The sequence below is a fragment of the Panthera leo genome, chromosome C1 (assembly GCF_018350215.1).
Source record: "Panthera leo isolate Ple1 chromosome C1, P.leo_Ple1_pat1.1, whole genome shotgun sequence".
Lineage (NCBI taxonomy): Eukaryota > Metazoa > Chordata > Mammalia > Carnivora > Felidae > Panthera > Panthera leo.
In genome coordinates this window covers 195,164,180-195,189,983 of record NC_056686.1, presented here as the reverse complement: position 1 = coordinate 195,189,983, position 25,804 = coordinate 195,164,180, and the positions used below count along the sequence as shown (strand labels likewise).

The following is a 25,804-nucleotide window of genomic DNA, read 5'->3' as shown; positions in this document are numbered from 1 at the left end:
AGACAAAAGAGCCAACAGAATTTTCCGGTTGGTTTGAGCCATGGAGTTCCAGCTGAGGAATCCCTAGAAAAGAAGCTAGAGTGACAGGGTCAAGTTGCTTGGAGACTTTTTTCAGTTATAGGATAAAAGAGGCAGTTGCACATGCACATGACAGAGTGTGTGCGCATGTGCACATGTATTGGGGGGGGGGGTAGTGGAAAATGAGGAAATGATGGAAAGTGCATGGGGTCCAAGAGGAGAATTAAAGAGGGATGCATTAGTCTTCCCTCCTATGTCTTGGACTAAGTCTGAGCCTTTATGGAGTCAGGAGCTAAGTCATGGAAGAAGTTTTTAAGGGAACTATCTGAGACTAGGGTCTCAGATACTCTCAAGACTATTCTCAAGAATAGAAATTAATGTCGCTGGGGGCAAATTATGGCACATGTTCAGAAGTGCATAGAACTCTTCGCTAAGGCAGTATGGAAGATCGCAAGGTTCTCACGGGTGAGGAAGCTGGAAGGGCGTCATTCACTGTTTTCAATTATCATAAGCTCCAACTTCTCAAGCACCGAGAGACAGACACCACTAGAGGGGCAGTAACATTTCCACAGCAGCTCCAGCTGAAGGTTTAAAGAATGCAGAGCCCTGAGGAAAATAACCAAGGAAGTATTCACGAACATCAGTGAGGCTCACTGGGGAACCCCACAAATATCTGGAAATAGCTTCTAAGGGGCAAATGGCTACAGGTACTCTGCAGGCAGGTTGGGCCAAGAAACAGCGAGGTTTGTGTTATGACTATGACACCCCCAAACTTTAAAACAACAAAAACTCAGATGACAACGTGTTGCCAGTTTAACGTTTATTTATTTTTTTTGAGACAGAGAGAGACAGAGCATGAATGGGAGAGGGTCAGAGAGAGGGAGACACAGAATCCGAAACAGGCTTCAGGCTCTGAGCTGTCAGCACAGAGCCCGACGCAGGGCTCGAACTCATGGACTGCGAGATCACGACCTTAGCCGAAGTTGGCCGCCCAACCAACTGAGCCACCCAGGCGCCCCTACGTGTTGCCAGTTTAGAGATAAACTATTCTCCTTTTATAATTATGTGTTATCTGATACATTTATGGTCATCTTGGGCTAGAACGTAAGCCAAGGCAGGGGCACCTGGGTGGTTCAGTTGGTTAAGCATCTGACTTCAGCTCAGGTCATGATTTCCCATTTTGTGAGTCTGAGCCCCACACTGGGCTGTTTGCTGACAGCTCAGAGCCTGTTTCAGATTCTGTGTGTGTGTCTCTCTCTCTCTGCTTTTCCCTGGCACGCTCTCTCTCTCTCTCTCTCTCTCAAAACTAAACATTAAAAAAAATTTAAAAAAAAGATGAGCCAAGACAAAAATCAGGCATCTTATTCTCTTATGTCCTTAGGCAGAGACTAAAGACAAAGCCCTAGCATTCTGTTGGAGGGAGAGTGCAAAGTTTGAAACAGAGGAAATGCATCAAAATGGGCTTCCAAATCAACTGTAGGAGATTGAAATGAAAACTTAAAGCTGTGGTTCCAATCCTTCTCAGAATTTTAAAGAGAAAAGAACCCGAGCAAGAGGAGCACTGGTCAGAGCAGGCAGATGGAAGTATCTCAGTGACTTCCAGAGAGGAGTATATGAGTTTTACATGTGCTGGGGAAGCATATGTATAAATGGGCCAGGTCCACTGGCATCCAAATAAGACAGAGGCAGAACTGAATTGAATGATACATCATATGTGGACAAAAAAATTGGCTCAGATCACATGAGAGCTTTTAGTGTTCTAGAAATGTCACATTTTTTCACAGGAAGACACTTATTTAAAAATATTCAGCAACTATAAATAAACTCAACTGCTTGAACTCATAGATGAGTAAGCCACACTTAAGAAAATAGTTATTGGAAATTTTTAGTTCTGTATGATGGCAGTTTGCTTTTTAATAAGTATAGCTCCTAACATTGATGTAATTGTCTTAAGAAGGGAAGTTGTATGTACATGTTCCCACCTACTGAACTTTATGGTTTTCAGTCAGTGGCATGAGACTCTATGAAACTAAAGAATATTAGGAATGATTTGCTTATGCTCAATTATAACAAAGGCGTCAGACACTCAACCTCCTCCCTATAGTGTCTGAATGTATTTGCACAATATGAATTCTCAGAGAAAGGCTCAGCTTTGATCTGTTAATCTAGAGGTTGCTGTATTAATAGTTTGCACACTTCATTGATTTTTAATTAATTTCTAAAGAGGCACAGAGGATAACTACTATAGCCCACAGACATCACGGTTCTCATTGCAATCCACATCTTTATTGATCGGCTGCCTAAGGAGCAGAAGTAATCCATTTTAAGTATACTTTTCTGAGAGAGCGTGGACACTATACAATTCACTTCTGTCCTTGTAATCATATTGGCAAGAGGTCAGTGAGGAGGAAAACCTATAGCATGTTTAGTATTCTCTTGATCCAGGCAGATGAGCTTTTTGACCCATTATTCATTTGGTAGGGAAGCAGTGACTTCTCACACATGCTTTTTTTTTTAAATTTTTTTTTAACGTTTATTTATTTTTGAGACAGAGAGAGACAGAGCATGAATGGGGGAGGGGCAGAGAGAGATGGAGACACAGAATCCGAAACAGTCTCCAGGCTCTAAGCCATCAGCCCAGAGCCTGACGTGGGGCTCGAACTCATGGACCGCGAGATCGTGACCTGAGCTGAAGTCGGATGCTTAACCGACTGAGCCACCCAGGCGCCCCTCACACGTGCTTTTTAACTTACTTTTTTGTTTCTTTATTATTATTTCATTTCTGTAAGACACTCTGGAATCCCAAGCAGACTATCCTGCACATTCTTGCAATGGAAATTTCCAAAAGCTTGTGAAGGGTGGTAAATGAAATTTCTGGAGAAATATCTGAAGAGAATGTAGAGAACCAGAAGAAAAATTTTGTTTTCCCAGCCAGCCTCGGGAATCTGTAAATGTTGTCTTCATTCGTTCCCCTTGGTATGCTAATATCACCAGCTGGGGTTTGGCCAGAGTGCTGAAAGTCTGGCTTCCTTCCACCTATCCTAAATATTGCAGACTTTTAAACTTGCCCCACCTACGCTGCAAAGAAAAAATTGCTACTGCCTGAACAGGCTTACAAGATTTTGGTATTATTGTTCATTTAATCCAACTACAAACATCTATTGAGTAATAGTTAACTGTCAGGCAATCTTCAAATTGCGGAATACGTAGTGAATAACAAGTAGGCAATGCAACTGTGTCTGGAGGCAGCATTCATTCTAGGGGATCCCAGCAAAACTAAAGAGATTTGTTTATTAGGTATAAGAATCTTCTCTTCCTTGATTTTAGAGCACCCATTGTTTACAAAACAATTATTCAGTTATATATCCTGTCTTTGTTAGTTTCATATATGGTTTTATAGTCTATTGACTATAGTTGTATGTATATGGTCATATAATGTAATAGTTAAATTTGTTGCCTCTAGAGCCAAGCTGCCTACAGTCAAATCTTGCACTGTCACCTTTGGGCAAGTTATTTTATTATTTCTCTGTGCATCAGTTTCATCATCTTAAAATGGAAATAGTAGTAGTACAGATCTCTTTGGGTTCTTGTGAGCTCCACTAAAACAGTCCTCTGGCATGGAGTGCTTAAATAAAGGTTAGCTAGTTTTTACCTACAAATATAGGAAGTGTTAACATGCATAGTTATATTGTATTCCTCATACCATTTCAGTGCTCCCTTAACAAAAAACTACATGTTCCATTTTCCAGAGTGACTATCACTATTATTGTTTGTCTAGATTCTCCTACACTAAAATTAGTACTGAACAGATTTTTTGTTATATTGTGAAGCAAATTTATATCATTTCCACATGGTGTTAGTGTTAAATGTAGTCTTGTTTGTAGTGTCAAAGAGATGGAGGTAAGTTTAGTGCCCACCCAGTGTGGAATAGACAATAAATTGAGAGTGTTTGCCTGTGTTATATATGTGTATGTGTTTATGTGTGGATATAATTTAATTCAATGACAAGGAGTAGTGAACTGGATTTTGTTTAGCATTATGCTTGAATCTAAAAACGTATGATGAGTAAAACATGTTTTTATTTAATGCACAATACTATTTATGTGTTAAAATAATACACACCAATTTAAAAATAAGTAAAGACAAATAAACATGGATGGATTGGAAGGATGTGCATGGGGAAAAAACGTTGTGAACACTTATGATGGATAGGAGAATGGGATGGGGGTGGAAGATATAGGGGAGCAATGATAATCACACTCATGGATTATGGAATATGAGTAACTCAAAATTCTGTGAATCTGAGATCCTAAAAGAAACCAAAGACAAAACCCACAGATATTGCCTTGAGTTGGCTCCTAGAAAACAGTGTCTGAGACAGATTTTCATGCAGGAAGTTTTTTTGGCAAGTGTTCTCAGGAGCAACCCCTGTAAAGCCATGAAAAATATTAGGTTAGAGGAAAAAGTTGAGCCATGGTGAAATCATGACAGAGATCTCACCCAATCTTAGGAGAAAGCCCTGGAACTTGCATAGTTTTTCATAGTTGTCCAAGCGTGGATGGACTTTGCAACTGCATCAGCCAGTTGTTGGATGTGGGTTGACTCTGTGAGAGGATGAAAACCCCAGCAAAGCAGCAGTTGGGGTGGGGGTATCAAGGCAACCAAAATGATGTAGCTGAGATGAGAGCGACAAGCAGCCAACACTCCCAGAAGCTGACAGTGGGAGTCCGCTGGTCCTGAAGAAGTTTCTGGACGATACACCACAGCACCTCCTAGATGTGTGTGTGTGTGTGTGTGTGTGTGTGTGTGTGTGTGTGTGTGACACAAACACCCACTCAAATATATTATTGGGGATATTTGATAAACACATTTCAAATATCAACACATATTGTTTTCATTGCACATTATTAAACTCATATAAATTTAGCCCTCAGTATTTCAAAATCTCCATAAGAACTGCAGCCTAATCACATTTCGTAAAGATCATCAGTGCAATTGGAAGATGTAAGAATTAACCATGACTATTAACTCCAGGCTAGTTTAGGAGAGCCATGTGAATCTGCTTTTCTTCCTCTGAGAAGAATAGTAGGAGAACATCTGGGGACAAATAGAGTGAGAAAGAAAAGTTACTTTGCCTAACAGTACTGAGTACCTTTTCTTTCTCTTAAGTAGTCAAATTGTATTTTCAATACAATTAGAGGTTACTTATTTAGAAAACGCATAGTATCTTAGAATATTGAATGTTCTAGGTGTTTTTACAAACATGAGGACACTGATTCCTGAAGACAATCTTCAGTGTACATACTATTATTGTCCCCATTTGATGGATAAGGAAATTGAAACGCACAAATAAATTGACCAAGGACACAGACCTAGTAAGAGCTGGGGTTTATTTCTAAAGTCTGTTATTTTAAACATTGGATGCATGAAGCTGACTTTTACTAAAACATATTCATGGCTCTTGCTAAACATTTGAAGGAAGGCACCTAGTCTACATCTTTCTTTACTATTCTGTGTGTCTTTTATTGGCCCACAATTTAGTATTTTATATAGATCTATTGTACAATTCCATCTATCATGGAATAAAAATTTAAAGCTGGAGGACACCTCAGAGATCATTTAGGCCAATCTGTCACTTTTATAGGAGAAGTGAAATGAGTATCTGAGGTCAAAAACCTAGTGAGCAGCGTGTCTGGGACTTCTGACTCCAACATTCAGTTCTGTGTTCTTTCTCCGCTGCCATGAACAAGCTTTTGCTAGTTGAAAAGGCTTCTCAGTTTATTTAATTATGAGCCCCCTTAGTCTCCCTTCATGAGCTATTTGGATAAAGTCAGTTACTTCATCCAGAAAGGCTCCTTTCTTCCCTTGAACATGCTCATATCTTTAGCCCTAACAGAGAGCATTATAGTTGAATTTTTCCCCCCTCAGGCATAGAATTGCTTTTAGAAGGAAAAGTAGAAAAGAGGAGTGATTTTCATTTGCGGCTAGCTTTCCTGAAGCTTCCTGTGTTATTAAAAAAGCTTGAGGTTATTAGAATGAAAACAGGAAAAAAGTGTACTCTTGCTAACTCCAGAGATTAATGCCTGTGAAAGCTGACTGCAGCTTGAAATTTTTAGCTCCACACATGTTTGATGAAAGTGTCACATGTCCTATATATGGGAAGCAAATATTTATTGTCAAAAATAGTCTGGTCTCTCTTGACTTGTGTTAGCTTCCTGCAGCTGGGCAGAATACATTTTCACATTGGATTAAAACATAGAAATAATGCATTTTTGCTAGACAGTTGTGATTCAAATATAATATTGAGAAGAAGGTCATTGCCAGGTGTCCGTCAATACTGTTATTTTAAAATTAAGTCAGTCACTGATATTTTTGTTTCCACAGAGCAGTTTAGATGAGTCGATTTTAACCAGAGATTAAAACTTTCAACTCAATTGTAATAAAATTATCCTCGGATTTGGTATTAAAGTGCATTTCTGAAAGTCAGAATCAGGTTTGTATTTATTAAACACCTTTTGAGAGGTATAAGCAAAACATAAAATGAGTAAGAAAACTCATTACAGCATATAGAGCAAGTATGAAAAATGGTAAAATACTGAATGGTTTGGATAATGGTAAATTCTGAATAGTTTGAGTAAAAATCAGACTTATAGCACCTGGATCTAGAAGTAGACAAAATGCCCCTAAAACATGTCTACAGAAAACTCCCGTCAGTGCTGATGAAAGACACACACTCCGGTACAAGTGGACTATTTTATTCACCCTTCCTGCAACATGGAAAACTCTCCAACCTATCTTATTAATTACCTTCAACTTCACTAAGATCCTAATTCTGTGATGTATTCATGGAGGGCACCAAATCTCTCAGTAGATTCCCTGTTTTTTTCTTCTCTTTATATGACAGCATCCTCAGGTGAATCATTACTAAAATAATACTTTGAACAGTAATTATTTGGAATTTGTATCCACGCATTAATCATGATGGATTGGTTGGGGGTATATATATCACCATTTGTAAACATTTATTGAGCGCCTACTGTGATATATTAGTTGGGATTCACAGATTTTCTGGAATAAGCAATTCAAGTTAATGAGGGTAAGTTATTCTTGTTCACACTATGACTGTTGATATTTATCTGTAGAACAGTAATAAAAGCTTGCATGCCCTGCCCTTACTATATGGGAGTTACGATTTAAGCTCCTTACATGTATTAACTCATTTTATCTTTACAACAATCTGTGGTATAGGTGCTATTATGGCCATTTTAGAGATGAAGGTGAGTGCCAGGTTAATTAACTTGTCAGCGTCACACAGCAGAACATGGCAGAGTTGGGGTTCAATCCAGGTGATTGACCCCAGAATCTGCACTCAGACCAACTCCACCATCCTTCATATCCTGTGGTCAAAGCAAGAATTAAGTTTCCAATTTATATGATTCAAATTCCCACTAAATAAGAAAAAGGTTCTATAATTTAGCTGAATTTTAAATAAAAATACAAGTCAGTCACTTGCATTATTCCCTGAAATTCACAGAAAGCTCTTATAATATTTTGTTCCAAAAGAACTAGGATCTTCTAAAGCCATATGACTTCATTGTGTACATTAATTTCTTCATGCTCACACAACCCTGTAACCCACCAAGAGAGGGGGTAGGCTTAAAAACGCAGACTTTAGAACCCCACAGGAACCAAATCCCAGTTCTGTCACTCATTAGATGACTTGGAGGAAGTAACTTGACCTCTCTGAGACTTGGTTTTCTCGTATTTAAAATGGGATGAGGGGCGCCTGGGTGGCTCAGTCGGTTGAGTGTCCAACTTCAGCTCAGGTCATGATCTCACAGTCTGCGAGTTCGAGCCCCGCGTCGGGCTGTGTGCTGACAGCTCAGAGCCCGGGGCCTGTTTCAGATTCTGTGTCTCCCTCTCTCTCTGACCCTCCCCCTTTCATGCTTTGTCTGTCTCTGTCTCAAAAATAAATAAACGTTAAAAAAATTTTTTTTAAAAAATGGGATGAAAACAGTACGCTTCTCAGAGGATTAAGTTAACCTGCCAATGTAGAAGCATTTAGTTCTGCTGTGTTCTGAGTACTCAGTCAATGTTAGCTGTCATTATTGTCAGTGTTCATAGTCCCATAATGTACTCCACCCAGGCAGACATGGCACAGACATGGGAATTGCTACAAGGGAGAGTAAGTTTCTTTTCAACCAACACAGCATTATCCCTTCAGTGATAATGAATGGCCCTTCTTTTTTAATCATCTTCAAACTTCAAGGGACTTCATCCAGTTTATTTTTGTCACTGCTATTGCTAATAACTGCCTCCTTAATTGCATCACGCTCCAATTTAAGGAGTGATGTTATTTTGAAGGAATCTAACAGAGACTGTGATTCTAATGAAATCATCCACCAAGAAAATCCTATCTTAATAATTGCAATGTGGAGAAAACTATCATGAACAATCCAATAGATGATTCAACACTCTAATTCAGGTGTGAAAGTAGAACTAAGGTAGCAGTCATAATTAATGATCTAAAAGCAGTCATAACCATGATGTTCCATAGTTACAAAGCAACCATACAAGTGTATTTTGATGATTTGGTAATGATATAGATGCTTCTGTTTTTATCTTTTAATCATGGTCAGGTGAGTGAGGGAAACTATACATAAATTACCATCTGGTTCCCTGAATTGAGTTTTCATTATGTTGAAGAAAACATTTTTTTAAGACAAATAGAATTGAGGTTCAGAGGTTCAGGATAGTCTATCACCTGCTAAGACTTGGCATATAGAATATCAAAGAACATATAGAGTCTTTGAAGTTTGGCTTGTAATATGGATATGTCATTAGGGTCTTAAGCTTCTTGGTGAATGTTAGCTCCCTATTGGTATAGAATATATCACTATTCTTGCACATGGTGAAGAAATATATGTGTATTTGCATTAGGATAATATTTAGTTAAAGGAATTATTATCCACCTAAATTACAAAAGTCGGAAAATAGAATCATTTGTAATTTATACTCCTCTTCGTTATTCAATTACCAGGATGGTTACTTTACTGTATAAGTGTAACTTGAAATTGTTCTCTCCCTGAAATTTCTTGTGGACTAGTTTAGTTGAAGATTCAGATGATCATACATGAGGAGCTAGACGAGTATCATAAATGAATTCGTGAGTAGTAATAGTGAGTGGTGGGATCCTGGCCAACTGGAGGTGCCCTCAATGGGGTACAGCCAGTAATCAGCTAAAGAGGATGTTTGAGAGTTTCCCAGTGTGTGGGCCAAAAATATATACGCATATAAACTGCATATAAGCTGGATATAGCTCAGACTGCCAGTCTGCAAACTTTATCTCTCATCCTTTTCCACCTCATCACTTCTCTTCTGCATTGTGGCAGTGGCTCCTGACTTCTGCTGTATTTGTGTCCAGTCCTTTGTTTATACACCAGGTGATTTTTTTGCAAGACTCCAGTGATCACTGTGTCACTCTCCTTTTTCAAACAACTTCTGCATCACCACAGTGAAGTACAGATTATCTACCACAACACGTAAGAGGCCCTTTTTGAATCAAGCCTCTTCTTACTTTGTCAGCCTCACCACTCATCACTCTCCCTCCTTTATGAATAATGATTTAGAAATACAGAATTACTTACCTTTGTCCCAGTACACCGTGGTATTGGTGCCCCTGTGTGTGTTCTCTGTAACTGCAATTTTGTCCTCATCTTGCCCAACTGATGGACATCATTCAAACATTACTTAGGCCTCAGGACCTCTCTGAAGGCTCCCCTCTCGTGCACATTTCTAGGCTATACTACAAATGATCCTTAAAACACAGCTCTCCTTAAATGCCTTACACGTGTCACATTGATCCGTTCAAGCCTGTATTCCACGTCTGCCCACTTTATTAACAGCTCTGCCTTCCTGCAATGAATAGATCTTCTCTGACTCTTTTTTTGTTCCCTGATGTCCAGCACAGTGCCTGGAACATAGTGTGTATTCTGTCATTGTGTGTGGATCTGAATATTAACTTGTTGCAAACACACTTTCCATATTCTGATATGAAAGTGGTAGGAAAGATAATGATGAATGTTTTTTTGGACATTTCTTAAAAGGGCAAATAATTAAAAATACTTTATCTCCAAGACAATAAATCTATTTTTTGATCCCTTAGTCATATAAGGGTTATATGTTTTCAGATTCAATTTATTCTAGGAATTTATTAGTTGGCATAATCGAAGAGAAAACACTGTTTAGGAAAGAGGACGAAACCTTATAAATCTCAGTTGTGGACTGATTTCAGAAAACACAAATACACTACTGACTAGTTGGACCATATCAGGCAGTACGTCCACTGGTTGTGTTGAATGGGCATTTATAGTATAGTGTTTGGCTCACGATGCTGTTTGAAGCAATCTTCTCTTTACACTACACTGAGTATATGGTTCATTGTTTTTTTTTTACCTGTGTGATTTATGTGTCTGTTTTCCGCAGCTTTTGTTTTGATATCAAAAACCATTAATCCTTCAAAGTCCTGCAATTGTGATATTAACTACCAACAGCTTTGATTTGGAATTGGCATGAGAGTATGCTTTAATGATTTTATAATAATTCTGATTTGTTTTTAAGCGACAATGTTTTTTACCACTGAAATCCTCAAATACAGAATTTCCTCTAACACTTGAATAAAAATATGTTCGCTCCCATCTAGGCCTCTGAGTTTGCTTCTTTTCATCAACCTTTAGTTAAGGCTAATGTTTAATGATTCTTAGTTTATTTACTGGCAAAGTACAATTTTATTTATTGCTTTTATGAATTATGGAGATATATATATATCCCCATATGAATATATATGGATATATGTAAATTGTTGGCAATCAGTAATAAATTTTATTTTAATAACCCTATATGTTTTTTGAAGAAAACATATTAAAGGCTAATATCAGGGTCATTATAAACAATGTAATTTCACTTGCGGGTTGTTCTAATGAATACTATTGTCATTGACACCATTTTAAAAAAGTATAGGCTTTTCATGCCTCTGGGGTATAATTCATTTTTTGCCTAATTAATAAGAATAATATAATTATTCAGCTTTGATAGAAACTATGATGGTGATTTTGGTGCCATTAAACCTGCATATGAAGTTTTGGGTTTTTTTTTTTGTTTGTTTGTTTTTAATTACGATTGGTGTGTTTGGAGAAGTGTAAGGGGAGAGTGACATCAAGCAGGAGTTATTGAGAAGAAAACAACTAGAAATGTGTGGGTCTCTTAGCTTATCTGCTGAGACGCACGTACACTTCACTAATGGAAGTGTTTGCAAGAGAGTACAAAATCTCTGGGGAAAAAAATGATCTAACATTTAGTTCACATACAGGTAATTCATTCTTTACAGGACTTTAGGGGAAAAGGCCAAAAACTATTTGCCGTTTGCTTTTTTATCCCTTTATTGGGTTTTTCGTAATTTTGAAAAATATTCCAGGATTCTGGCTTCACTTAGAGAAATCAAGCACTTGCAACTGAAGGCAAAGGAACTACTTTTTAGACAATAGAAAAGCCTAGGCATTAACTGTCTTTTTGGAACTTGGTGTTTTTCAGGGAATGATGTACCTGGAGGAAAGACGGCTTGTTCATCGGGATTTGGCAGCCCGAAATGTCTTAGTGAAATCTCCAAACCATGTGAAAATCACAGATTTTGGACTAGCTAGGCTCTTAGAAGGAGATGAAAAAGAGTATAATGCTGATGGAGGAAAGGTGGGTATCTTTTTAGAACAATATTGCTTGAAAATATAGTATGATATCCTTTTATCTCCTTATATGTTGTAAGAAGTCAATAAGCCTGAGGTTAAGAGATTATAAAATCTCAACTCTACCATTTGCCTTCTCTCCCACCCAGGGTCAAATGCATATATATGAACCAACTTCCATTTCTCAAAATTAGCCAAAATAAGACAATTCATCTCTAGTGGTCCTTATGTCACATCCAGTGTGGGAAGTGGGTGGATCCTTTGGAAATCCAGATATTACACTTAAGGGCCATAGACATTATTTCATTGATCCTAAGAACGCAGGGCTAGCTACTACAGAGAGACCCAACCATTCTTTCATAGTAACCTGGCTAGTACCAAGAACCATAACTCACTGGAAAGTTCATCATCCTATTTAACTTCGAATCCTCCTATACCAGGTACAACAGATTCCTCTTAATATGGTTGTATTTTTTTAAGCTTTTATCATAGAATGTGATTGGCCAATTTACTTTATTTATTTTTTGATTCTCTCCACCAGAATGCAGCCTGCTATGTCCCAGGAATTTTAACAGTGCCATTGCCTCTTCTACTTTTCTGATTCTCTAGTCTCAGGCCCTGCCTGACAACTGTATTCCTGCCATATGGTCCCAGCTCATGCCTTAGTTCCGGCTCTTGTTTTTCTCATTAACCTGATGCTAAGGTTGCTGGCCTTGGCTATACAGTGAGGATATCTCTTCTCCATCTGGAGGTCCCCCTAGCTTATGTGGCAAAACTTGGACCAGGAGAGGCCAAATGAAATAAGCAAATGCAACCTTAACCTATGTATAAACTCCTGCTAACAAAAAAAGTTATTAAAGTGTCATATAAATATATTTATCGTGTGCCTTATTTATCATGAGCCATCCAAATATATGTTATAAATATTTTGCAATGCTTTTAAATGCTTAGCATTGATTTTATGTATCATGTAGTATATGATTTTTATATAACTTTGTATGATATCTTATATAACTATATATCTTCAAATCTTATCACAAGACAAAAGAAAATAAAATTTAAAAAAACTTAAGGTTTGTAGTATTTCCTGAACTTTCCTTGATTTTATTAGACTATTTTGCCTGTTTACTACCAAATTGCAGCAGTTTGAGACCACAGCTTTGAAATTCACTACAAGATTGCACAGTAGAAGTCCATAAATCACATGACTTGACTTGTCTTAAGAACATACAGCTGTAGGATTTGTCTAACGCAAGATTCATTATAGCTTTAAATGCCTAGTTACCATTAAGTCTTTATCAAGCCACCTGTGATTTAAACTTACTTCTTTAACACAATGTCCGTAGTCCATAAAGTCAGCTAACTCCTTGCCCATAGGGAAATTACTTTCAATGTGTCTTCTGTTCCCTTTCACTGAATGCCATGATTCTGTCATAGAGTTACCTTGATGTCACCTTGGTGAGCAGCGAACCTCATGATTTCAAAGGCCTATTTAGTTTTAAGCTTTCAACTGCAAAGTAGAAGTGTTTATCTTTATTCTGTAGAACCTAATTATATTTTCAGCTATATAATGCTGCCCTTCCTAGTTGAAACTTACTCTGCTGACCCATCATCAGCAGGGTATGTGAGTTGTTTTTCTTGTAGTGGTAATAGATTGGTACTGATCCTCTCGTATCCTTTTATATAATACCTATTTTGGTATGTATTTTCAATACTGGCTAACCAAAACAAGGGAGACCATTTGTGGCTGGGGAATAAAGCAAGCCTAACTTTGGAATACATTATTGTGGGTGTTTTAAGTGACCAGATTATATGAGAGGAAAAAGGAAAGGGCAAGTGTAGAAAGAGTCCATTGTACTGGTGGTCAGAAATGTTCTGAAGGGATAACTGAAAATGTAAGGAGTCTCATTTTGGGGGCAAAAATGTAATAGACCATATTTTTAGAAGCACATATCTTAGATGTTTAGAATAGTATTGAGAGTCATAATAACTAGTAACTGAATTAATTGCTGAACATTAAGAAATAGAGAAAATGATACTTATTTTATTCTTTTACTTGTCATTGTTTTTGAAGCTTTTAAAAATATATCTTTAGGTTATTTCACTTTTAGAATTTTATAAATTTCAATTCGTTGTTCCCTGTATTAAAAAATAACATTTATTATTAAGTACTGCTGGTGGGAATGCAAACTGATACAGCCACTCTGGAAAACAGTATGGAGGTTCCTCAAAAAATTAAAAATAGAACTACCCTACGACCCAGAATTTGCACTACTAGGTATTTATCCAAGGGATACAGGTGTGCTGTTTCAAAGGGGCACATGCACCCCAATGTTTATCGCAGTGCTATCGACAATAGCCAAAGTATGGAAAGAACCCAAATGTCTATCGATGGATGAATGGATAAAGAAGATGTATATATATATACAATGGAGTATTATTTGGCAATCAAAAAGAATGAAATCTTGCTGTTTGCAACAATGTGGATGGAACTGGAGGGCATTATGCTAGTGAAATTAGCCAGAGAAAGATAAATATCATGACTTAACTCATATGAGGAAGTTAAGATACAAAACAGATGAACATAAGGGACCAGGAAGGAAAAAATATAAAAACAGAGAGGGGGGAAAAAACATAAAAGGCTCTTAAATATAGAGAACAAACAGAGGGTTGCTGGAGGGGTTGTGGGAGGGGGGATGGGCTAAATGGATAAGAAGCATTAAGGAATCTATTCCTGAAATCAATGTTGCACCATATGCTGTTGGTTGTAAATTAAACAATAAATAAACTTTAAAAATAACATTTATTATTATTATTATTATTATTATATTTATATTTTCTATACACACAATCAAAAAATACAACTGAGGCAAGCCTAGAAGCTCATATTTTGAGAAATGACTATAGAAATGAATTTTTATATAACTAAAAAAAGTTAACTTTTTATTTCTCTTTTTATTTCTCAGATGCCAATTAAATGGATGGCTCTGGAGTGTATACACTACAGGAAGTTCACCCATCAGAGTGATGTTTGGAGTTATGGTAAATAAATCTTCCTTGTGAATTAAGGGTTTTAAGGCAAAATTAAATATATTAGGTTCACGTGAAATATCTTAAACCAACTTATTTTATTGTGTTGGAAATACTTATAAGCCTTGTTTCTTAAAGGAATTAACTCTTTGCTATTCCATAAAAAAAAAAAACCTCAATAATATTGTTATCTGCCTTTTTTTTTATTCCTTCATTCTCTAAAATGTAATATGTTAATATCTCAGTTGAGTTGTCTACCATAATCTTTGGTTTGGTAGCAACTTTTGTGATCATTTTGACAGGAAAAAAAAAAAAGTCAACTTTAGTTTAGGAACAATGTCATAGAACCTCATGGCCTTAATTATCAAAAACTCTTTGAAAACGTGTTAAAAATGAAAGAATGTCTGTTCTATAATAAGAAAGAAGTTATTGTAACAAAGAACAATTACTGAAAGCAAATAGGTGAGAGCACTAAATGTGAGGGGAGAGATATGAGAAGATTGCTAATTGCACCTTTGATTTTAATTTACAGATTACTTTGGAATAAACAGACCTATTAGAGAGTGAATAATATGACCTGGAAAAGAGTGGTCTTTAAACTTAGAACATTCATGTAATGCATTTAATTTAATTGTTGAAATGAGATATTTAGCATCTGTCTATTCACAACCTAAGTCCATCCAGATATTAATGAGAATGAATCAATAGCTTTTCTAAGTTTAAATAAACCAGTATTTCTTACAAATTAAAAGCACAATGTCCATTTAAGGAAAAAGGGAGTGGTGGGTCTTGAAAGCATGATACAGTTTAGTTCACTCAAATTTAAAGTTTGCTTTATCTTTATTATTGTTTTTTTAGGCAAAAGACTTAAGCTATTCAATCATTAAAGAACTTACACCTCTTATCTAGAAAAGCACAAATTATCTTTAAAAAAAACTTAAGAGGCTCTTGGGTGGCTCAGTTGGTTAAGGCTCCTACTTTGGCTCAGGTGGTGATCTCTAGGTCCATGGGTTTGAGCCCCATCTTGGTCTCTGTGCTGACAGCTCAGAGCCTAGAGTTTGCTTCAGATTCTCTGTCTCCCTCTCTCTCTGCCCTTCCCCCGTTGGCGCTCGCGCGTTCTCTCTCTCTCTCTCTCTCTCTCTCTCTCTCAAAAATAAATATTTTAAAAAATAAAAGTAAAATAAAAATAAGACATTTCTTTAAAGTGTTTTTTTTTTCCTCCTCTATACATGTATGCTATAGGTTTAAAATTTCCATGTAAGGCCTCATGTGTTCTACTCAGCTTAGAAGTAGAAAGTGTGATGTGTTTGAGATTTAAACAAGTATAGGAAAATGCTTGTAAAATTTAGTTGTTGAACTGTAAGGACTTAATAGAAACATAAATCTATTATATATATTATATGGTACAAATTAGCTTATATATTATATGATAGAGATAAATCCATAGATTATATTTTATATGATAGATTTATATATTACACATATATTTTGATATATGTCATATACTTTTTTCTTTTTCTTTTCCCTTTTTCCTATGTATGTTTCCCTGAAATAAATGTAACAGTCTACTACAGTCAAATTTTAAATGGCCTCTAAAATAAGTAAGTAGGCAGATAGATGATAGATTGATAGAAAGATAGATGATAGATAGATAGATAGATGATAGATAGATAAATAGATAGATAGATAGATAGATAGATAGGTAAGTAGTACTCTGCTTTGAAATATAGCCCAGGTCATCAATCCATACCCATAAGGCATTTTAGGATTTTTATGATATATTATAGTTGATTGCAAAAGGTATACAAGACAGAAACATAATGTTGTTTACAGTGAAGCTTTGTAAAAAATTGCCACTGGGTTCATCTTTATTTTTACAAAAATAAATATGCATTGGCTATGGTTTATATCTCTGAATGATAGAATTGTATGTTTTGGGAATGTTTCTGATTCAGTTTTCCTGCAATTGTCCTTCTGCATGAAGCCATCTCTGTTTAACCCTATCTTGTCACTCCTAAAAAGATTTAATTAAATTATTATTGGCAGAAGTAGGGGTTTTGATGTTCCTGATTTTGTTTTTGTATTTATGTTTCTGTTTATTATATTTTCTATTATTTTGATTTGTAATTGCTTTGCATTTTTCTTGTAAGTTCTGATAGAGATATGAGGGCATGTATTCTTTTATAATTGCATACATAAGTTCATAAAATGTCCTCATTAAATATATATTCTATAAACGTGTATTTATATTGACTGACTGAATAGAAATGGACAGCCATCCAGTTCTTAACTTGTTCCAGTCTGCCTCATGGACACTGAATCTTAATTATTGGCTCTAGGAAGTCATTTTTTAATATGAAAAATTAAGTAGGATTTAAAAAAAATTAAGTTTATTTATTTATTTATTTTGAGAGAGAGAGAGAGAGCAGGGGAAGGGAAGAGAGAGACAGAGGGACAGAGAGAGAGAGAGAGAGAGAGGGAATCCCAAGCAGGCTTCATGCTGACAGCATGGAGCCCTACATGGAGCTCGATCTCACAAACCCATGAGATCATGATTTGAACCAAAACCAAGAGTCACTCAACTGACTGAGCCACCCAGGTGCCTCATAAGTAGGGTTTAATAAAGATCAATCAATTAAATTGTGTCACTAATTACATTTTTATATAAGAATTATAAGATATAAATATTAACCAAAAAATCAGGTAATTAGTGATCTTATTATAAAGGATAATTGGCAATTCACATATACTTTTATACTTTAAGCTTTGTATTTTTATTATTAGTCAATGATAACTGTTATGAACTAAAAATGAATAAATAATTCATTACAGATGGACATGGAAAAGAAAGCACGGTCCTAATTAATGGATTTTATATTAAACCATATTTTGCATATTATATGCACCAATCAAAATTCACCTGGTGAGACTCCTATACACATACAGATCTTTCTGAACTTACAATCCTTAACCTTAAGAAATGATAACTTCTTCATTGTATAATTATTAGATCACAAAGAAGAGGTCTGTAATATGTATAGTATTGTTCAAATCAGAATCATTTTCATCAATGCTAGCTATTTGCATGTTAATATTTAGGGTATTTGCTTTTACAGAACAAATCACTCTTCTAGTGATTCAAGAAGGTGATTTCATTATCTAAGGGATCAACTATTATTGATTCCTTTCAATTTTGTGATGCCTACTTCACATGTATTATGGTATATATGGATCATTCCTCACTCAGGGTCTCACAGGTATTAAAGAAATAAATCTGTGTGTGTGTGTGTGTGTGTGTGTGTGTGTGTGTGTGTGTGTGTGTTTTCCACTTGTTCTCTTTGTGTGAGTTAAAGAGAGAGCCATGATTATTTATCATAACATAAGGTATTCATTCTGGCACCACAGCTTAGCCCATAGGGCTTTTAATAGCAAAGAGGTTAATGTCAAAATTAGTCAACATCAGATTTTGCCTGCAATCATATTTACTTAATACTGGATACACATGTTTATAGTAAATTGTTTGATAGACTCTAATGTGGTGTAGTGAAAATTAACTAGAATCAGCAAATGTTAACATTACTTAAAAGTAGACATGGGGAAAAGATTCTGTGTTCTGATACGCACTCTGAATTGTCTCTGCTACTCATTAAAAATTTCAAGACAATAATAAGATAATTGAATTTCCCACAAAGATTTTGTCACTGGGCTTCTGCTAATGAATATAGAAATCTGAAGAGCTTTTCTTTAGTCTAATTTTGATTGCCTTCTAGGGAGCTTTCTTTTGTCACTGGCATACTGCTGGTTTATTCAAAGTATGTTGTTAATATGCTTATGTAAATATTTGATCTCCAATTTAGGAGTTACCATATGGGAACTGATGACCTTTGGAGGAAAACCCTATGATGGAATTCCAACCAGAGAAATCCCGGATTTATTAGAGAAAGGAGAACGTTTGCCCCAGCCTCCTATCTGCACTATTGACGTTTACATGGTCATGGTCAAATGTAAGATTGCAAAATAATTTCATCATCACCATCATCACTCTTAGTAAAGCAATAGTACAGATTAATCTACCTGCATAATGTTTTTGTATATTGAAAAATGTAAAAGTCCAAAAATAATTATGAAAAGATCATGTAAACACCTGCGTTTTTGTGATTATTATGAATAGGAAGCAATATCATGCTTCCATGTTATGAAGTCAAAATTATATGACTCTTTCTCTTCTGATTCATTTCACTTTGATTCTTATCATTTCCATGACAATCACATTGTCTTTCATAAAGAGATGTAATTAGTTACAATAATGTTAGTAATCTTTATAGGAAAATAGCAGTCTAAACAAATGATCTGATATAAAGAAAGAAAGCTTGAAGCTGATAGTTGAAAAAATGAATTAAATGGAAATAGGTTTACCAGTTTTAGTCAACAGGAAATTAGCAGGACAGAATGGAAAGTAGGAAGACATGAATCTATAGTCAAATAAAAAGATTATGAATGTTTACTTTTTTTTTCAATTTGATCATTCGTTTACATCAAACGCTCTTACTTTTTTTTCCTCCTTTCTATGCCCCAGACACATACGTATTATAAATATGTTTTGGCAGCCTAGGCTCTTAATTTAAATAGAATTAAGGAAGTCTCTGGAGTTTCCTAGTTAATTTAAGTGAGATTAACATTCAGCAATCTTTCTTGTGTAATCTGGGGTTTTCCCCTTTCGATTTACACTGGGTTAGCAAAGAAACAAACTGGTGAAGGTGAATAAGCATCTTATTAATAAGAGACTTTGGACCCAGGTCTACTCAGATTTATATTCATGACATGTGTGATACATTCTGACAGTGAGGAAAGAAATAAAAAATGTGCCTTCCAGTTCAGGTCAGCATGCCCTTTTCTCTAAGCATAGTTCTATTTACTCAATATTTAGTTAGAAAGAAACGGATACCTCCCGGTGAAGTTAACCTTTTTAGGTTCTAATAATTCCAGAAACACCTATTTTCTCATTAGCATCTTGGTATCAACAGCAATTTTTTGTGTATGTGTGCAAATGGATGCATATAGTGCAGCTTTATTAGGAGAGAGAAAAAAATCAGGTGATATTAATGATACATGAAATGACACCCAAAGACTTCCCAGAACAAGAATAAAAATTGAACTCCCGGAAAAAAGAAACTCACTTTATAACTTTATTGAATCAAGCATCTTCAGTAGTCATCTATGCAAAAAACCTTAAAAACATGCATACATTATATAATTTGATCTCATAAGTAGCATAAGAAATGATTTATATACTTCATTTTGATACTCTGATGAAACAATGAGAAATCAGGAACAGATTTTGCCTAATAGAGAGTTTTACCTTGCTTTTATGAGTTTTAATACCTAAGAAAAGGGTCACTTGGCAAGAAAATCAAGGAAAGCTTAGTACTTGTATTCTTGTGATCTCATCAGCTAAGCAGAGCCTGGGGAGATAAGACCCACTTTATCTAGACTCCCAGCTAAATAATAATACATACCTTGAAAATTGCTGATAGTATTTTTATGCTGCAAAGGTTACTAGTTAGATAAGCTAATGGCTAGTGCTGAACAAACATTACCAATTACTTTGCATTGTTTTTTTTTTTTCCCCCCACCAGGAAAAAAAACAGCTTGAGAAAGTTGCTTTCTATTTCTTTCCCCACCCCCACCCCCTCCCCTGTGCTGGTGCACTGCATTGTAACTAAAATTTGTATTCTATGTCACTCCTAATAGAAAATAATAAATTATGTCCCCATCACCTCCTCTATAGCCATCCAAGAAAAATTTTAAAAAAAGAAAGAAAGAAAAAGGAAGCATTCTCTCCACTTAAGAAAAAAATATAGGAGATTCTGTAAGTTCCTATAGTTAGCCTAGGGTTATGTTTCATAAGAAGAAAAATTACTTTTAAATTAGATCAACAGAATAAAAAGTTTCTCTTATTCACATTTACTTAAGAACATCAACAAACTGCTTGAGATAGAACCTTGCCTATTGGATTATTTCTTTCTTTAGCTTTCTTTGTTTTTTTTAGATCATTATTACTAAAACAGTATTTTTCAAACAGCCTATGTTTTCATAAAATTTACATCCTACTTCTTCCTAATTATGGATAGATACAGTGACCCTTTTACTGTGTGTGAATTTCTAGGCTGGATGATTGATGCAGACAGTAGACCTAAATTTAAGGAACTGGCTGCTGAATTTTCGAGGATGGCTCGAGACCCTCAAAGATATCTAGTTATTCAGGTTGGTACATATCTGGACACTGGAACTTTGTAAATCACCATTCATAAATCGATTAAGCAGAATATCATGTGAAATGACTTATGGAAAAGAGGTTTCTAGTTGATGTCAGAACTCCTTCTAGGAATCTTGCCTTAGTATTCAAGTGCCTCTGCTATTGAATGGCCAGATAATTATGATTATCCATATACATAAGAAGTCCTTATCCTCAGATAAACCTTCTAGCACTCTGCTTTTTGTTAACATTATGTGTTAAGTCATGTCCATTATGATAATCTTCCCTTTCAGAATAAAAGGAAGATGGATTTTTGTTTTAATCTTGTCCAGGTTTTAAGACAGTGAATTAAAAGTGTCAGTATATTGCATTCAATTTCCTAAAAAATATTTATAAATATATTTTGTTTTCTTAAGGGAGATATACAGTATCCAAGCAATAACTCAGATTCCAGTGAATGGACGTACATATGAATCAAATAACAGTCCAAAAGAACATTTTATATTAAACACTAGAAACACTGGATTGGATAATTTAAAAATTATAATATATTTCTCTATGATTATTTTGCCTAAATCATAAACAAGTGGACCTTGGGTTACACTGAACTAATTTTCCTCAATGAAACAAGGTAGCATTTATCTTCCTATTAATAGTCTGCCATGAAGATAAAAGTCAGGATTTAGAATCTAATAGTTCCTAGTTATTTTTCTCCCAAATTAACTTGCATAAACTGCTTATATACAAAAATGTCACATAATTTTGAAAAATAGAAAAAAACATTTAAGAAATATAGGAGGCAAAAAAAAGAGTAGGGTTTTGGTGTCTCTCCCACCCTTGTTTATATTATTTGCCACTTTTGCTGTGATTTTTAAAGCTATCACTTTAACAGTGTCATTCTATAGAATAAATCATGGGGGCGCCTGGGTGGCTCGGTCTGTTAAGCATCTGACTTTGGCTCAGGTCATGATCTGGTGTTTCGGGTATTCGAGCCCCGAGTCAGGCTCTGTGCTGACAGCTCAGAGCCTGGAGCCCGTTTCAGGTTCTGTTTCCTTCTCCCTCTGCCCCTCCTCTGCTCACGCTTTGTCTCTCTCTCTCTCTCAAAAGTAAATAAACATTAAAAAAAAAAAAATCATGGAGCCTACATGTCCTGATAACTCTACCCTATCAAACCAACCAAATAAAATACAGTAAAGATTGAGAAGTCAATTGCCCTTTATTACTTACTCTTAAAGTCACAGCTCAAACAACATCTTGGCAATGAAGCCTATATAGTTATTCTCACGTCTGAAATAGATTATGCCTCCCTCAAAAGAGCCATAGCATACTGCTTTAATTACCTCTAATGGCGTTTATCACATTCTATTAAATGTATTTATCTTACCGTGTCATATCTAAGTATGTTATAAGCTCCTTTGTGACTGGTAAATGTGTTAAACAGTTATTTTTTAAATGAGTGCATGAATTTTCAACCACTTGTTTTGATATTACATAAATTTGCTGCAAAGTCCATATATTTAAGATGAAGAATCTTTGTTTGTTTGTTTGTTTGTCTGGTGGGCAAACTTTTAGGGTGATGATCGCATGAAGCTTCCCAGTCCAAATGACAGCAAGTTCTTTCAGAATCTCTTGGATGAAGAGGACCTGGAAGATATGATGGATGCTGAGGAATACCTGGTCCCTCAGGCTTTCAACATCCCACCTCCCATCTATACTTCCAGAGCAAGAATTGACTCAAATAGGGTAAGAAATGATTATATACCACCTCCCATGTTATTTCTGAGAAACAAATCATGCAAACATATTATAAGCACTGGAATTACAAAATAATTATACAGCTCAATTCTGGGTGATTCCTAGATTAAAAACATACTATACCAGGGAAAAACATGCCATATATAGTTAATTTTCAAACACAAACATAGGTAATAGAATATGTACTCCGAAGTATTTTTAAAATTTCAAAAAGAGGAATGTTGCCTTTGTCGTATGTTACTTAAATCTTAGTTTAAAAAAAAAATCTACAACCAATTCAAGCTAATAAAACTCTGTTTATATCAATGAAAATTCTTAACAAGATAGGCTCTTTAAAAAAGATGATAGGACTTATTTATTAGTCAAGAGGTGATACAAGTACAACCTCTTTCACTCAAGAGACTTTAAGTATTTCCTGTCACTTTGAAGTCGAAATAGAAAACTGCAATACTTTGAACTATATCAATCCTTTTGGGGGGACTGCTGAACCAATTCTAAGATGTAGATTTAGGTTTTGAAAGAAGCTTCTGAAAAGAACTTGCATTTAATTTTAAATATTAAGCACACTCTATATGACTATCATTCTTCTTCTGAAAACTGTCAATCCATGTGTTCATTAATTTATTTATTTTTTTAAATATTTAATGTTCACTCAACATGTATTGAGTACTCCTACATGTAAGGCATGATTAGACACTTGAGATTCAAAGTATTTTGACATAATCCCTGGCTTCAAGAAGTGTCCGACCTCCTTCATTTAAGAACATTATCATAGCTGGTGGAACAGACAGCATTCTATTTGTCTTGACCACAAGCATAAGAAACCTTTCAACTTGCTGCTCATTTTCATAAATGAAGTTCTTTGCTTTATTTCAGATCCACAGCAATAACATAACACTTACCTGGTGTTTACCCCGTGTCAACATATATATATAAACCTGGTGTTTACCCTGTGTCAACACATATATATTAAGTCTCTTATTCCTTGCAACAATATCATTAGGTTCTATTATCATTATTTCCATCTTAAAATGAAGAAACTTGTCACAATTAAGTGATTTGACTGGTGTCCTACAGTTAGCCAGTGGGAGAGTAGGATTCTAATGTAGGCAGCCTGCCTCTCTCACACATACTGCTGCCTCAAAGTTATTGGAACATGTTATTTTCATCATATGGTTATTTTTCTTGACATCGACCTCAATGTCTGAGATACATGCAGTTTGAGAAATCCCCCGGGTGATTATGAAATGCATCCTCCAACCTCTCCCATACCTTTTGCTCATTTGCTCCATTTAGAAGGGCTGATATAGAAGAAGGCAAAATAAATACCTCAATTTTTCTTTTCTATGAAAAATATGTCAGTGCATCCCAATGGGGAGAAGACAACTAAAAGGTTTGCAAATTAAATCAATACTCATTGAACATCAGTCTTGTTTATGGGAAGGAAAAGTCCTTAAGGTGTATAAAGGAAGCAACTTTCCCCCCTCCATATACTTAGCAACATGGCCAAATTATAACTTTGGTGATTGTAATTTTATGTGACAAATGTATTGCTTTTCTTAAAATAGAGACGTTTCAGAAAACAGTTTTCCTTCCTTAACATGAAATGCTATAGGGCCAAGAGCTTGAATCTTTTTCTTTTCATAAGGCATCTCAGATTTCAACTTTCTGTTCATTTTAATTTATGCTCAATGCAAATGCAAGGAATTCTTAATAAAGGTTTGAATTAACTAAATGAAATTAGTGAGACAAAGTAGAAGCCACATGAGAAATTATTTGGCCTTCAGTTATCATTTCTTATTCCACATTATTATTTAAACAATGTTATCGGTAGATTTCTTTTTAGTTTTTCAGGTCTTTGTTAGGGGAATTGTGCTTAAATACCATTTTATTTTCAGGCATTAAGAGGCCTGATTAATCATCTGTGTTTTCTTATTTTAAAAAAATCTGGTTTTATGTAACTTCATCTGTGTTTTCCTATTTTAAAAAACTTGGTTTTATGGCACTTCCATGGTAATTTCTAATTTGTGCAAATGCTATTTTCCCTTTTTCTTCCTAGAAAGTTAAGTTATATTATTTTATAGTTAGAAAATGAATTACTTCAGTTTTAGGTTCTGTGGCCAACTTATGTGGTAAGGGAATATCTTAAGGTGAATTTTAATCAAGTGTTTCTTGAGCATATTTGCTAAACTTTGAAACCAAAAACTAATTCAGCTTTTAAATATAGATTCTTTTGCTCACTAGCTGATAAATTTTACATGTTGTTCTTAATAACTTTACAACTTGTTTCTTCATATGTAAAATAAATACAATGGTAGTTAACTTATGTGATTGCTAAACAATTACCCTTTAAAAAGTGCCAGGCAAATACATACTTATTCTCTTTTAAGAATCACTCAAATTTCATTTGTACTTATTTCCTTTTCAATATCATACATCACAACGTTTTCTGCATATTATCTAGAAAAACCCTATTGATTCAATCACTACTTGACTGAGTACTTCTGCTGATGTGTTTTTTTATAGCAAATAAGATATAGATGTAATTTATTCTATGGTGCTTTTATTTCAAAATCTGTATGTATTTTGATACATGTCATGGCTTTAAAGCAATGAATCAATTAAAACTACAAAGCTGACATTTATCCAGCAAGTTGATAGATACAGATGCAAGTGTTGCTAAAAAACACCCAACAAATTTAGACCTGTTGTTGTTATTATTATTGTTATTGTTAGTACCTTTTTAATACTATCTCAAATACTTTTATCACAATAATATACCAAAAATGCTTACTCTAGCATGATGAAAATGGAAGAACATGAGAAGCTATCTAACTTCTACAAACTTCAGGTCTGTACATCTGTAAAATGAAGATTTAAAATCTACTCAGAAGTGCCTGGGTGGCTCAGTTGGTTAAGCGTCTGACTCTTGGTTTCAGCTCAGGTCATGATCTCAAGGTTTCGTGGGATTGAGCCCTGAATCAGGCTCTGTGCTGACAGCGCAGAA

At 35.3% G+C, this 25,804-nt stretch overlaps 1 protein-coding gene across 1 annotated transcript in view; it reads left to right on the top strand.

Annotated features, from left to right (window-relative positions):
- The window catches only part of ERBB4 (erb-b2 receptor tyrosine kinase 4), a 712,433-nt gene that overhangs the window by 654,551 nt on the left and 32,078 nt on the right, over positions 1 to 25,804 (top strand). Inside the window, exons 21-25 of the mRNA XM_042948704.1 lie at positions 11,608 to 11,763; positions 14,723 to 14,798; positions 18,644 to 18,790; positions 20,953 to 21,050; positions 22,615 to 22,785. Coding sequence (XP_042804638.1) covers positions 11,608 to 11,763; positions 14,723 to 14,798; positions 18,644 to 18,790; positions 20,953 to 21,050; positions 22,615 to 22,785 — 648 coding nt within the window. The remainder of the gene's footprint in view (positions 1 to 11,607; positions 11,764 to 14,722; positions 14,799 to 18,643; positions 18,791 to 20,952; positions 21,051 to 22,614; positions 22,786 to 25,804) is intronic.